At 38.5% G+C, this 12,308-nt stretch overlaps 1 protein-coding gene across 1 annotated transcript; it reads right to left on the minus strand.

Moving 5' to 3' along the window:
• Positions 1 to 1,253: 1,253 nt before the first annotated feature.
• LOC131307660 (pyruvate dehydrogenase E1 component subunit alpha-3, chloroplastic-like) lies at positions 1,254 to 7,853 on the minus strand. Its single transcript, XM_058334290.1, has 3 exons — positions 7,472 to 7,853; positions 5,735 to 6,515; positions 1,254 to 1,844 (listed from the first exon to the last, which is right to left on the minus strand). Exons 1-3 carry the CDS (start codon positions 7,700 to 7,702, stop codon positions 1,567 to 1,569), a joined length of 1,290 nt encoding a protein of 429 aa, XP_058190273.1. The 5' UTR covers positions 7,703 to 7,853; the 3' UTR covers positions 1,254 to 1,566.
• Positions 7,854 to 12,308: the final 4,455 nt, after the last annotated feature.

A 12,308-nucleotide genomic window follows, 5' to 3' on the forward strand; every position in this document is an offset into this window, starting at 1 on the left:
GCAAAACCCCGTTAACTTGAATAAGATTCCTTCAAATTTAAGACTACGATAGAAAATTTCATCATTTTATCCTAACGAAAAACATATTTTCAAAAAGGTTGGCCCCAACATACTCACTACAATTTCTTTCAAAATGGTTTGAGTAAATTAATACACCCGTTAATCATTGACACAAAATATGAGTACTCATTTAGGAGAACTGTAAAATTTAACTCCCTCCATTCTTGAAACACTGTCTACGCACGCAATACGACAACATAAAAAGATTGAAATATTGTTACAAAATATAGTACGGAGTATATATTTTTAAATTCTCATTTTGCCTCGTACTTAATTTTTTTAGAATAGAGGTTATGTTTTTTTGTCCACACAATTTATACTAATAAATTAATTTATGCACATATATTATTGGTTAATACATCAGCTAATAGAGTTAAGGTAATTTCTAAACACCTTATTATAAATTTGTGGAGCCACCACTCGGATGGAGTGAGCTACTAGAGTCTAGACTAGAGGAGTTGAAAAACACTTCTCAATAGTGATAATTGAATAGCAAAAAACATGCGAAGCTCTATGTTTTCTTAGCCAAAAATATTGTGGGTGTTCATGTGAATACCATAGGCTGTATGTAGAGCGCCTATGAATAGTGTCGAATAAGTTAATGGTCATTACCGATTTGGAGAAGGGCATGCGGCGGATTTGAGCGTCTCATCAGGGATGGGAACGATGGTGGATGGTGGTGGATTGACGATCGGACAAGTTTAATTTGGATTCGTTAAGGGAGAGTTCATGGGTTGGACCGAAGAAAGGAGAGGTGGTGGTTTCAAGGGGATCGAAAGAGCTTTGTTACGATATCTGATTGAACTGGTGGTGGTAAAATTGAAACGTGGTTAGATTTTAGTTACAGCAGTAGGGAAAGATGCCATTGCCGTGAAGGAGGAGGGAGAAGCAAGGAATTGAGAAAGAAGTGAGGGAAGGAGATTAAAAAGTAGGGGGAAAGAGGGAGAGGGAGAGAAGGGAAATGTGAAAATAAGCGAGGAAACTCAGGTCTAATTTTTTAGGGTCAATGCTAGGGTTTGTCGGCCGGCCTTTCCCCGGTTCAAAAGACAATCCCCGGTTCGAAGGACAATCAATTCCCCATTCACTATTTGTAGACCCCGAGTATTCACTGAAAAGAATAACTAGGTCCAACGTCGTCAGCTATGCAAACAATTCACACTTATGCAAGAAAAAATAGAGGGACAAATACAGAGTCGAGCTTAAACCGTTTATAAGCAATACTGAAATTTAAGGCACAGATTCCACTGGAGAGTTTCCAGTCCAATGAACAAAATCACAGGAAGAAAAGCAACAAAAAGACCCTCTTCTTTTTTTTTTTTAACGGAAAGCAACAAAAAGACTGATTACAAGAAACAACCTATTTCAAATCCTGCTCATTTCAAGTGAAACCTGATAAATTATGAACTGAAAGCTAGTTATTGCTAGCTACGGACCTTTGAAACAAAAAGAACAATGAATCCAAAGCCTGCATAAATTCCTCATTATACGACCAATTCCAAATTATGCTTAAACATGAGCAGTGCCTTGGGTGAATTTTGGATCCTCACATCTGTATTTCCCATCAGGTCCAATACCAAACCCTTTTGGATCCGCAAAAACATTCTCCAATAGCTGGGTGCGAGGTGGATGAGGGCTGCTATCGGCAAACTCAACTGCTTCCTCAACCAACTCATTGATCTTCTTCTCTATGGCTTTTAACTCTGCTTCGCTTGCCAGATTGTTATCAAACATGTACTTTTTCAAGGCAGTGATTGGATCTCTAGTGGCATAATGAGCCTTCTCAGCTGCCAAAAATCAACCAAAACATGAGTAGGAGAAAGGCTTCGGCTGTAAAAGAATATACATTAAAAGAAGACGCAAGAAAGATGCAACAAGAGAACTCCTTAAGAGCCTCATCCAGTTTATGACTCCAAGAACAAATGTTTGAAAAACAGAAACAAGCATGCAGAACTAAATGAAGCAATAAGGATGTTATGACAAGTCACATGGTAAACATGTAGGGACTGGGGACAAGATCTCAGCTGACCCAGTGCTGCTCTCAAGAAATTGGTAGTTTATTTGACACTTCAAGTTATATACTTATGTCCACATCGTAATGGACAACAAGAATGCTCACATAACAAACGAACCTGTTAAAGTTGTCCATATAGCAAGTCGAGATATCCTTGGTTCTCTGGAAGCTACTAGCTAGTAGAAGAAACTAGAAACAATACTTGCAGAACAATCTACTCATAGGTATTATGTAGCTTAGTAGCAGGATCCTTCTAAAATGGGTGCGCTCCCTGGACAGGAGCTTGAATCGGCGCTCCCAAGATGGTAGCTTGATGGGAGCTCGCTCCTTACTAAGATGGGAGCTTATCAGGCCGTTAAGGTAGTTATTCTCTTATTTTTAAGGGAGTTATGCCATTGTGGAAATAGGAATATGAAAATCATATATTAGTCAAGAAGTTTTACAAATTGATAATAATATAACTTCTAATAATTACATTTTAAGATCGGAAAAATTTTCAGCAAGTATCACTTTTCCTTAATGGTTAAGTATTTAAAGATTTTTTTTTTTTTTTTGATCAGCAGTATTTAAAGATATTTAATATATACATATTTTTATATAATCTATATACACTCCTTAGGAGCTCCCAACCTGAGGAGCTTCTAGGTGCCTCCTCTCCCCCGCCCCCACTTCATGCTACTAAGTTATGTAGCAAGAGGGCTCCTCAAGTGCCTCATCTATTTTGTGGAAAGCTCTACAAGAAATATCCAGAACCCAAATACAAGTCTGCAGAACCATATGGGTGATGATAATGCCATTTTCATTTCTTACAACGCCGCGCTTGCTTATGCATATTAACCATTATAACCTCTTTAGTCAAAGAGAGCTAACTCCTCACCCTGGCATCCACTTTTCAGTGTCCTCTTACTCTCTCTTCCACGATGACTATCCTCTCTCTTAGTACTGTACCTCAGGTAACTCGGGCTCCCTTACATCTTCCCTCCCCTTGCTTCACCCATTATCAGGTTAGTCATGACAGCAGCCCACCTCTCAGAGTTACCCCCTCAATTCCGCACCATGCACCGCAGGACTCGGTGATAATTGATTGGTTTTCTCCTCTACACTTGAAACCAACCACCACTAGGGGTGCACATGGTCCAGATCGTGCCGGTTTAACAGAAATTGAGAACCATGTCCAGATCAAAAGTCTGTAAAAGTCCTACAGAATGAACCAACCCAATCCGCGAACCACAGTTCAGTTCCAATTCGGTTCACAGTTTTATCCATACTTCTGTTAGCTCTTGATTAACAGACAATTGCTTGTTTTCCCTAGTTCGCTCATATACAGCTTTGTGCCAAAACTTGAGAATATGTGGGCTGATGAGATTTTGGCATGAAACACAAAACCAAATGCTTTATCTGACGAAATCTCAAAGAGCCAATTGCTTGTTTTTCCTGGCTCACTAATCATGTAGATAGACCTCAATTATTGCTGCTACTGTTCTGATTTTTAGCTAAAGCCTTTGTTCTGATTCTAATCAGCATATGCTTCCACTAAACTTCTCAAAGTTTTTAAGTTTTGAAAATAAAAATAAGATGTACTATATATTTATATGTTTAATGTTTATTTACTATATAAATGTACACACACTCATATATATATATGGTCTGGTTCAGTTAATCCATGGACCTGTTCTTGAACCTTCAAAACCGTGTCCGGACCATTTATCTACGGATCCAGACCAAAATGTACAGTACGGTTTGGTTCGGACCAATTCAGCAGTTCGTTTTCGTTTGCAGCCCTAACAACCACTGGCCAAATCAAACAACCCCCTCCCCCCCCCCCCCCCCCCCCCCCCCCCCTTCTCTCTCTTCCAAATCCATCTCATTACCAGGTTTCTCCATTACTCGCTCCACACTTCATTTGATGTTCCAAATTGTCCAATTTCCATATGTTCCATGTACAGTTTCATATGTTCCAAGAAGTCCTACACGTCATATTCACAAATCCAGAGAATACTCAAAGCACTGAAACCAAGTAAAGGTGTATATAGCAATTTGAGTTATAGATGGTTCTCTTGTAGCTGGCAGTAGAAAAACTGAAACTGTATGTCCAGATCATCTTACCCAAGGAAATGATACACAAGCACAATTTAATCATCACTATAGCTCCATTGCACATTTGTATCAAAGTTATATTATAATTTTCAATCACAGCCGCACTGTAATGTGATGAATCCATCGAGGTTTTAGGAAACATAAATGGAGCAGTTTTCAGACCTTCCCCAAAGCATGTGAAGGTGCTTAAAGGCTAGGAGCCTTCATTGCAAACTATCAAATAACGATCCAATAACGGGAAGGAAAAAAAATTGTGTTTCCTCCGCTGTGAAATTTCGTGGTTGACCAAGCTCTTGGCTTGTCAGAGTTTCTAGGCCTCATTGTGTTTCTTTGTTTGCTTTGATGGTTTTCTCTTCTATCTTGTTTTCCCTTGGGGGTGTGCAGAGCCTCATTGTATAATGTTTGTTTGGTTAACATACACTTAACCACCCAAAGAAGCAGACAAGAAAATGCCATGCCTGAAACCCCACAATATGCAAAGCTTCACCCAATCACGCAAAGGCTTGGCACAATATACAGGATCACTGGATTGGCCACACTAAGGCCAAAGGGACCATGGCCACCTATGAGCCCTTCACAAACACTTCTATAAATGGTATACATCAAGTCCCAAACAATTTTTCGTAAAATAAAATGCCCACTGTGCTTACCTAGAAATGGTGTGCTATTTCATGTGCATCTCTCTTCTCTTTGCCTCCCTTCTTTTCACTATTTTGTGTCTCTTTCCCGAATAAGGATGGGGGCACACTACACAAATGCCTCTCTTTCTCCCTCTCTAGTGTACCATTGGCTCAGCCGTGACTAAGTTGATGCAAGATTAAAACACAGAAATGACATCACTTTTAGGACCTTACTTTTAGGACCTTTTAATATTTTCTTAATCAAATTAGATGGGATATGGATCTACAATGAATTCTTGATTCAAGAGAAAATTGGTGAGAAATCGTAGTCCTATTCATGCACGTAGACGCTTTGCTATTAGTTGTAGTTTCATATAGGTATGCTAGTGACCCTTGCGAACACTGAATCCTGGCTTCCTCACTGAATCTCAGTAGAGATGGCTGATTTTCAGATAAGAGATGTTAAACAAAAGGACGTTAGTGTCTATACTCTATACTATGTCACTATTGGCTAGAGGAATAAATATTCGCTCATGATCTAAACAACCTAGATACACTGTTTTTCCTTTGAGTGGTAAGCTTATTGCTCCTTAAGAAGGCTAAACAGGTAGCATGGATTGGCTGTTTTCCTCCCAGGTCAAAGGTTTCAAACGAAATCAAAACTAATCTAGCTGACACTACAGACTAGCTAATCAAAGTAAGGGTAATCGCATAAACCAACGGAATCAACCGAACACTGCACAACATTGAACTTCAAAGAGCACAAAATTATTCAGCCAAAGGGATTTCTAAACTAATTAAAGATTCATCATGTCAAGAGTTTAACACAGTCATAATGCCGAAACTAGCACATATAAATTAGCATCATCAAATCGAGTAAGTAAGAACCATGACATTGCAAAAAAGGTTATGCAAAAGAAGATAAGAGAAGTTAGAAAATGCTCACAAGGGTCACGGAGCTCATCGGGATCAGCCAAAGAGTGTCCTCTGAACCTATAAGTTTCACATTCGACTAGAGTTGGGCCTTCACCTCTCCTAGCCCTAGTAATGGCCTCCATAGCCACCTCTCTCACCTTCAACACATCCATCCCATCCACATGAACACCCGGCATCCCAAAAGCCGGACCCTTCTTCCAAATCTCTGGAACAGAAGTAGCCCTCAAATGGGACATTCCAATGGCCCACAAATTATTCTCCACAACAAACACAATAGGCAGCTTCCACAAAGCAGCCATGTTCAAACACTCAAAGAATTGCCCATTATTCGCAGTCCCGTCCCCGAAAAACGCCACAGTCACGTGATCGCAATCGGCCTCCTTCAGGACCTCCCTCCTGTACTTGCTCGTGAACGCGGCCCCAGTGGCAACCGGGATCCCTTCACCGATGAAGGCGAACCCGCCGAGGAGGTTGTGCTCCTTGGAGAACATGTGCATGGAGCCGCCCTGGCCGCGGCAGCAGCCGGTGGTCCGGCCGAAAAGCTCACTCATGACGGCGCGCGCTGGCACGCCCTTGCTCAGGGCGTGGACGTGATCCCTGTACGTGGAAACAACGGAGTCTTGCTGCTTCAACAGCTTGATGAATCCAGTGGACACGGCTTCCTGGCCGTTGTAGAGGTGGACGAACCCGAACATCTTGCCCCTGTAGTACATCTGGGCACACATGTCTTCGAAGTATCGTCCGAGAATCATGTCCTCGTACAGCTCCAAACCCTCTTCTTTCGTAATCAGCTACAAAGATAAAACCACATCAAATTACCTCTAAGGATAGAAACAATGCACTTAATTCCCATTAAAGATGAACTCAGTTTTTAATTACTCAAGTACAACCTCATGATAAAATTACCCTTTTACCTTTCAAATACTATTAAAATTCACTAAACCCTATTAGTGGTTTAGACATTTTCATAGGGTTTAGGTTTTAGGCACTTTCACAAGATTCAGGCCCTTTCATAGGGTTTTAGGGTGCACTTTTCTATTATAATATAAGGTTCTAGTGGTTTAGACACTTTTATAGGAGCAATTATGAGAAAATATTCCAGAAATCATTAACGGTGCATTTTCGTTTTTTTTTTTCTTTTGGAGTGCGCTGGAAGAACGGGTCCAAAACAGGAGCCACATGTAAAAACCCCATAATACAAACCCATGTCCCAAATAATTTTACTTATCAAAAAAAAAAATGAAATGATTTCCACACTCTTTTTTTTATTATAGTTTATTTGTACCGGAAATCAGAATCAAACGAGCTTTTACCTTCTTCACCTACGGAAACCTTCTTACAACTTCTCCTACCTCTAAATGATAAAGGTTCAGTGGACTTGGTCGCCGGCAGCAAACCACCCACGTCACCGCAATCCCAACACTTCACCAGACCATTCAATCGGTTTGGAGCGACGGGCGGTGTGTACAAAAGGCAGAGACGTAGTCAACCGACTCGCACTTACTTGGAATTTCCTTGTTGGACACCAAGGATTGCAATGACTTATCCACGTAAGTAAAATAAATTACACATAAAAGTTGCCAAAAAAAAATAACGCATAAAAGTTTCACAAAAAAACGGAGTGCATTTATAAAATTTTAAAAAGTGTAAAAATCACTACCCAAAAAAAAAAAAAAACCCATGTCCCAGATTAAGAATCAAATTGAAAAAAATTGGATTTGGGTTAAGGAAGTGAAATGGGTATTACCGGATTTGGGAGACTGGCGGTGTTTTGGGGCTTCTTTACCTTGACGGCATTGGAGACGGCGGCGATTGGGGTGGATCGGCGAGCTGAACTGGGTTTGTTGAGGCGGAGTTTGTGGTGGTGGTGGTGGGTTTTGAGGGGATCGAAGAGGGATATGATGGGAGATCTGGTTGCGGTGGGATTGGGGGTGAAATTGAAAGATGGGGGTTGGATGATTTTGGTGGCGGAAGCCATGGGCGCGCGCGCGAGAGAGAGAGAGAGAGAGAGAGGAGGGTGGGGGGAGGGATTTTTTGTTTTTTTGATCTGAGGGAGGGATTAATAACGAGGGAGGGGAAGGAGGAGGGGCGGAGAAAACAGAGGAGAGAGAGAGAGAGGTGGAAATAACCGCCAAGGGCGTTGGGTAGGAGTAAGACTTCTGGTGAAGGGACCCGGGGGCTCTGCTGCCAGCCTGGGCGCAGCAGCCCCTACCCACTAACAAAACGGTAACGTTTTGTTGAGGAAAAAAAATCTTGTTTACCCGTTTGCAATCTTATAAAACAGAAACGTGATTATGAGAGCTCTAAAGACAAAATTTGATTATGTCTCTTTAGAATAATATGATCAAAATAATTAGATCTTCACACCCGTTCAAACGGATTAAAAATTGAAGCACTTAATTTTTTAACTATATTTTTTAATATATAAACTGTCTCAAAAAATTAAGTGCTCAAATTTTCACTCCGTTTGAATCGGTGCAAAGATCTTGTTATTTTGATCATATTATTCTAAATGGTCATAATTATTTTTTGTCTATAAAGCTCTCATAATCACATTTCTGCTCCACAGGGTCCTAAATAAAGAGCATATATTTAATATAAGAGCTCTAAAAATAAAAATTAATTACGACCTTTTAGAATAATATGATCAAAATAACAAGATCTTTGCACCGATTCAAACGGAGTGAAGTTTGAGTACTTAATTTTTTGAGACCGTTTATATATTAAAAATTATAGTTAAAAAATTAAATGCTTCAATTTTAATCCGTTTATACGGGTGTGAAGATCTTATTATTCTAATCATATTATTCTAAAGAGACATAATCAAATTTTGTCTTTAGAACTCTCATAATCACGTTTCTGTTTTATAAAATTGCAAATAGACTGCAAAGATTTTTTTTCCTCAACAAAACGGTAACGTTTTGTTAGTGGGTAGGGGCTGCTGCGCCCAGGTGGGCAGCAGAGCCCCCGGATCCCTGGTGAAGTGTGAAGGAGGCCACCCAACTGTCTCCTAACGAGTTGAGTTTTGTTCACCCTCCACTTAAGAGGGTGAATATTACCCTCCTTTTTATTAGTTAAAATAATGTGGATTCCAGTGATTTCATGCTTATTAAAAAGTGTATTGCATGGTAAGCATGACATCACTTTGTAATGGGATCCATATCATTTCAACCAATAAGAAATAGGGTAATATTAACCCTTTTTAAAGCAAGGTGAACGAACAAAATTGCACTATTCCCCTAACTCCAAATCCACACAAGATAGAGAGGCTACACTCTTTGGGGTACCCCACTCTTTGGGGTTCCTAACACACTGACACATTTAAAAAAAAATTTAGGAGCACAATTCCCAAACACAATTGTATTTAGAATGTTCAATGTACATGAGTCAAAGTACATCGAACGGTTCTGGACTCCATTGTGTATAGAATCGTGTTTAAAAATTATGTTCCTAACATTACTCTATATTTAATGTTTAAAAAGTCTAGGAATACAGTTTCCACAATTTGGATGGGAGTCGTTGGACCCACATGCATTTTACAAAGTCGCCGGTCATTTTGTAAATACCGTAACTTTTGGCATAATATAACATTATGAGCATAACCAAAACTCATTACAAGCATAATAGAACCATATCAAGGCATAACAAACATGTTATGCCTTGGTTGGGTTTGGTTATGCCTTAATTGGATTTGGTTATGCCTTGATTGGTTTTTTAGATATTTTTTAGTTATACCTGTTATAATTCTGTTATGCTTGTAATGAATTTTAGTTATGCTCATAATATTATGTTACGCCAAAAAAAGGAGACTGAAGGAGTACTTAATAAAGGTGCCCAAGCCATGATATGACAGCTTGAACTGTCTGTCTAGGAACCTTAACTACTTTCACATACAAAAAATAAGAAGAACAGCAAAGAAAATCCAAAAGAGATGTTGCAAAGCTGAGGGAGACACCCAAGTAATTCCCGGAAAAAAACATAAAAACACAAGAAGAAAACATAAAGCGTGCAATTTAGCTTGTTGTATGCTAGGCACCCCGAAAATTTAATTCGAATAGGTCGCTTCATAAAAATTATCAAATTGGAACCCTTACAAATAAACAAGTTGTAATCGATTCAAGTTTTTGTTTAAGAGTGCATCCTAACACGGTTATTGATCGATGTAATCCTAACTTAATTTGTTACATGAATAATTGATTCGACAAGCTCTAACAAATAAACGGATCCGGGGACGCTGTCATGCGTCCCCTGCCAAGCAGCTTGCCAAGCGGCAAGAACGGCACCGTTTGGTCACATGCAAGGGCCAGTTATGTTGGACATCAATTTCTTGTTTGCTTAGTCGGCAATTTTGAATACTTTTATTTACTTTTGATTTTTGTGGGACCCATTATAGGTTCTATAAATATGATTCAAATCGCAAGTTATTCTTATAATATATTTTTATGATTTTTTAAAAAAGATTAACTCAATCCGATGTCGGCAAGGTTGTTTCAGAATTCGTAGGGTGTCCTAAGAATTCTGAAACATCCTAGGAATTTTGAAACAGTCTTTACCGATATTGAATTGTGCAAATTATTTTCAGAAACTCGTAAAAAATATTTTAAAAATAATTTGAGGTTTAAATCATTGTAGGATCATAATGGGCTCCAAAACATTTAAAAAAAAAACTATTAATTTCTTGCCCATAAAACTTAACCAAACAAGTTTTAATGGGCAAGAAATTAATAATTATTTTGATTTTTGTGGGGCCCATTATGGTCCCACAATAATTCAAACTACAAATTATTTCTAAAAACATTTTTTATGGGTTCTTCAAAAAAATTTGCACAATTCGATATCTTGTAAAGGCTATTTCAGAATTCCTAAGGCATCCTACGAATAATGAAACAGCTCTATCGACATCGGATTAAGCTAATTTTTTTTAGGAACCCATAGAAAAGTACTTTAAAAATACTTTGCGACTTGAATCATCTTTGTAGGATCCGTAATGAGTCTCATAAAAATAAAAAATAAAAAAAAGTGTTCAAGAATGTCGAACAAGTGAACAAAGAATTAAAGTCCAACATAGCAGGCCCCTTGCATGTGATTGAACGGTGCCGTTTTGCCGCTTGGCAAGCTGCTTGGCAGGGGACGCATGACAGCGTCCCCGGATCCCAAATAAACGAGCTAAATCAAATTATTGGGTTTGTGATGGGCTCATCATGGTCTAGGGCCCCAGACACAGTAGGTTGTTGTGCAGTTCCTTATCCCAAACCCCCACAATAGGTGGTTGTTCCCAATTTTTGTCATAATTTATCTCATAGTTGTATGCTTGTGGTTCTTCTGCTTTCGGAAAAAAAAAAATTAGAATCCAAAAATAAATAAGAAAAGTCTTAAAATAAATGTTTGTCCAACGACCGTCTAGTTGGCGGTCTTTAAGAATGTTGCTAGACAAATTGTTTTTATACTCAATTTCTCGTCAATTCAGATTGATGTCGGACTATTTCAGCAACTTTTTGATGCTATTATTGCTATACATCCTTTTTTTTTTTTTTAACGGCTGTTCTTTCACTCTTGGTAAATTCCACTTTTCTCTCATCTTACACAAATAAGTACTTAGGTTATCCACAGTGGTATAATCAAAAGTTAATTGTTGTTAAAGTTAACAATGTTGGTGCAAAAGAGTGCTCACAATGGTATAATCAAACTTCGCAACTTCCTTAGAAATAATCAGATTTTGAGTTTTGAATAACCAAAACTAACAACATTTTTCAATAATTAAAACTCTTCTTAGCCTCTCACTTTTCCCTCTTGATCAATGCAACATCTTTAAGTATTCATTGCTTTTCAAGTACAATATTGACTCATCATTCTTCCCTTCATTCTCTTTTTGGTTTTTTTTTGCTTTGGTTTTTTGTCTTTCTTATGGTCGGATTTGGTTGTGTGCATCATCCTGGAAAACAATCTCGCCAAGGGGAGTTGAACTTGGTGCATGGTGATAGAGTGGATAATGGTGGACTGCCCATGTTATCCAAACCAATGGCTTGACTATGTGGGTTTGATGATTTTTTGGATGTCTTGGTTGTGTTTCAAATAAGAACTTGATTGTTCTACTTCGAACTGTGCTTTAAAATCAACCAACAATGCTCATACTTGAACTTATGAAACGTAATGGAGAGAAATGAATAGCGGAAAATAGGGGGAGGGGGGGAAATTGTAGTGAATCCCTTATTTTGATTATGAACTAGAAGTAACCATTGTGAACCTCAACATTGTTAAGCTTAACAACCTCTTAAATGAATAATCAAAAGCTGATGTGTCAACTTTTGGTTATTCATTTTTGATTATACCACTGTGGATGACCTTAACTTATTTTTTGAATTAAATGTGATGTATTATGAAAGAATGAACTGTCTCGTAAAGCGAAAAATAAGTACTTAAAAAATAAGAACCTTAACAGAAAGAGACCTAACATTTTCTTTCGGCAATCCCCCTTTCCTTTACTATGTACTCCGTATTTTATAAAGCTACACAAATATTATAATTACGTACATTTTTCTTCCGTTGAACTTGCCTTATATGTAATTAATATCTTACGTAAGAGT

This window comes from Rhododendron vialii, chromosome 1a (assembly GCF_030253575.1).
Source record: "Rhododendron vialii isolate Sample 1 chromosome 1a, ASM3025357v1".
In the NCBI taxonomy this organism is placed as follows: Eukaryota; Viridiplantae; Streptophyta; class Magnoliopsida; order Ericales; family Ericaceae; genus Rhododendron; species Rhododendron vialii.

Bases quoted from the DNA above. Each gene is read 5' to 3' on its own strand.
- LOC131307660 (XM_058334290.1), bottom strand. From the start codon at position 7,702: ATGGCTTCCGCCACCAAAATCATCCAACCCCCATCTTTCAATTTCACC. The intron at 6,516-7,471 runs GTAATACCCATT...TTATCTTTGTAG, and splicing joins CCGCCAGTCTCCCAAATCCG to CTGATTACGAAAGAAGAGGG. The intron at 1,845-5,734 runs GTGAGCATTTTC...GATTTTTGGCAG, and splicing joins CGATGAGCTCCGTGACCCTT to CTGAGAAGGCTCATTATGCC.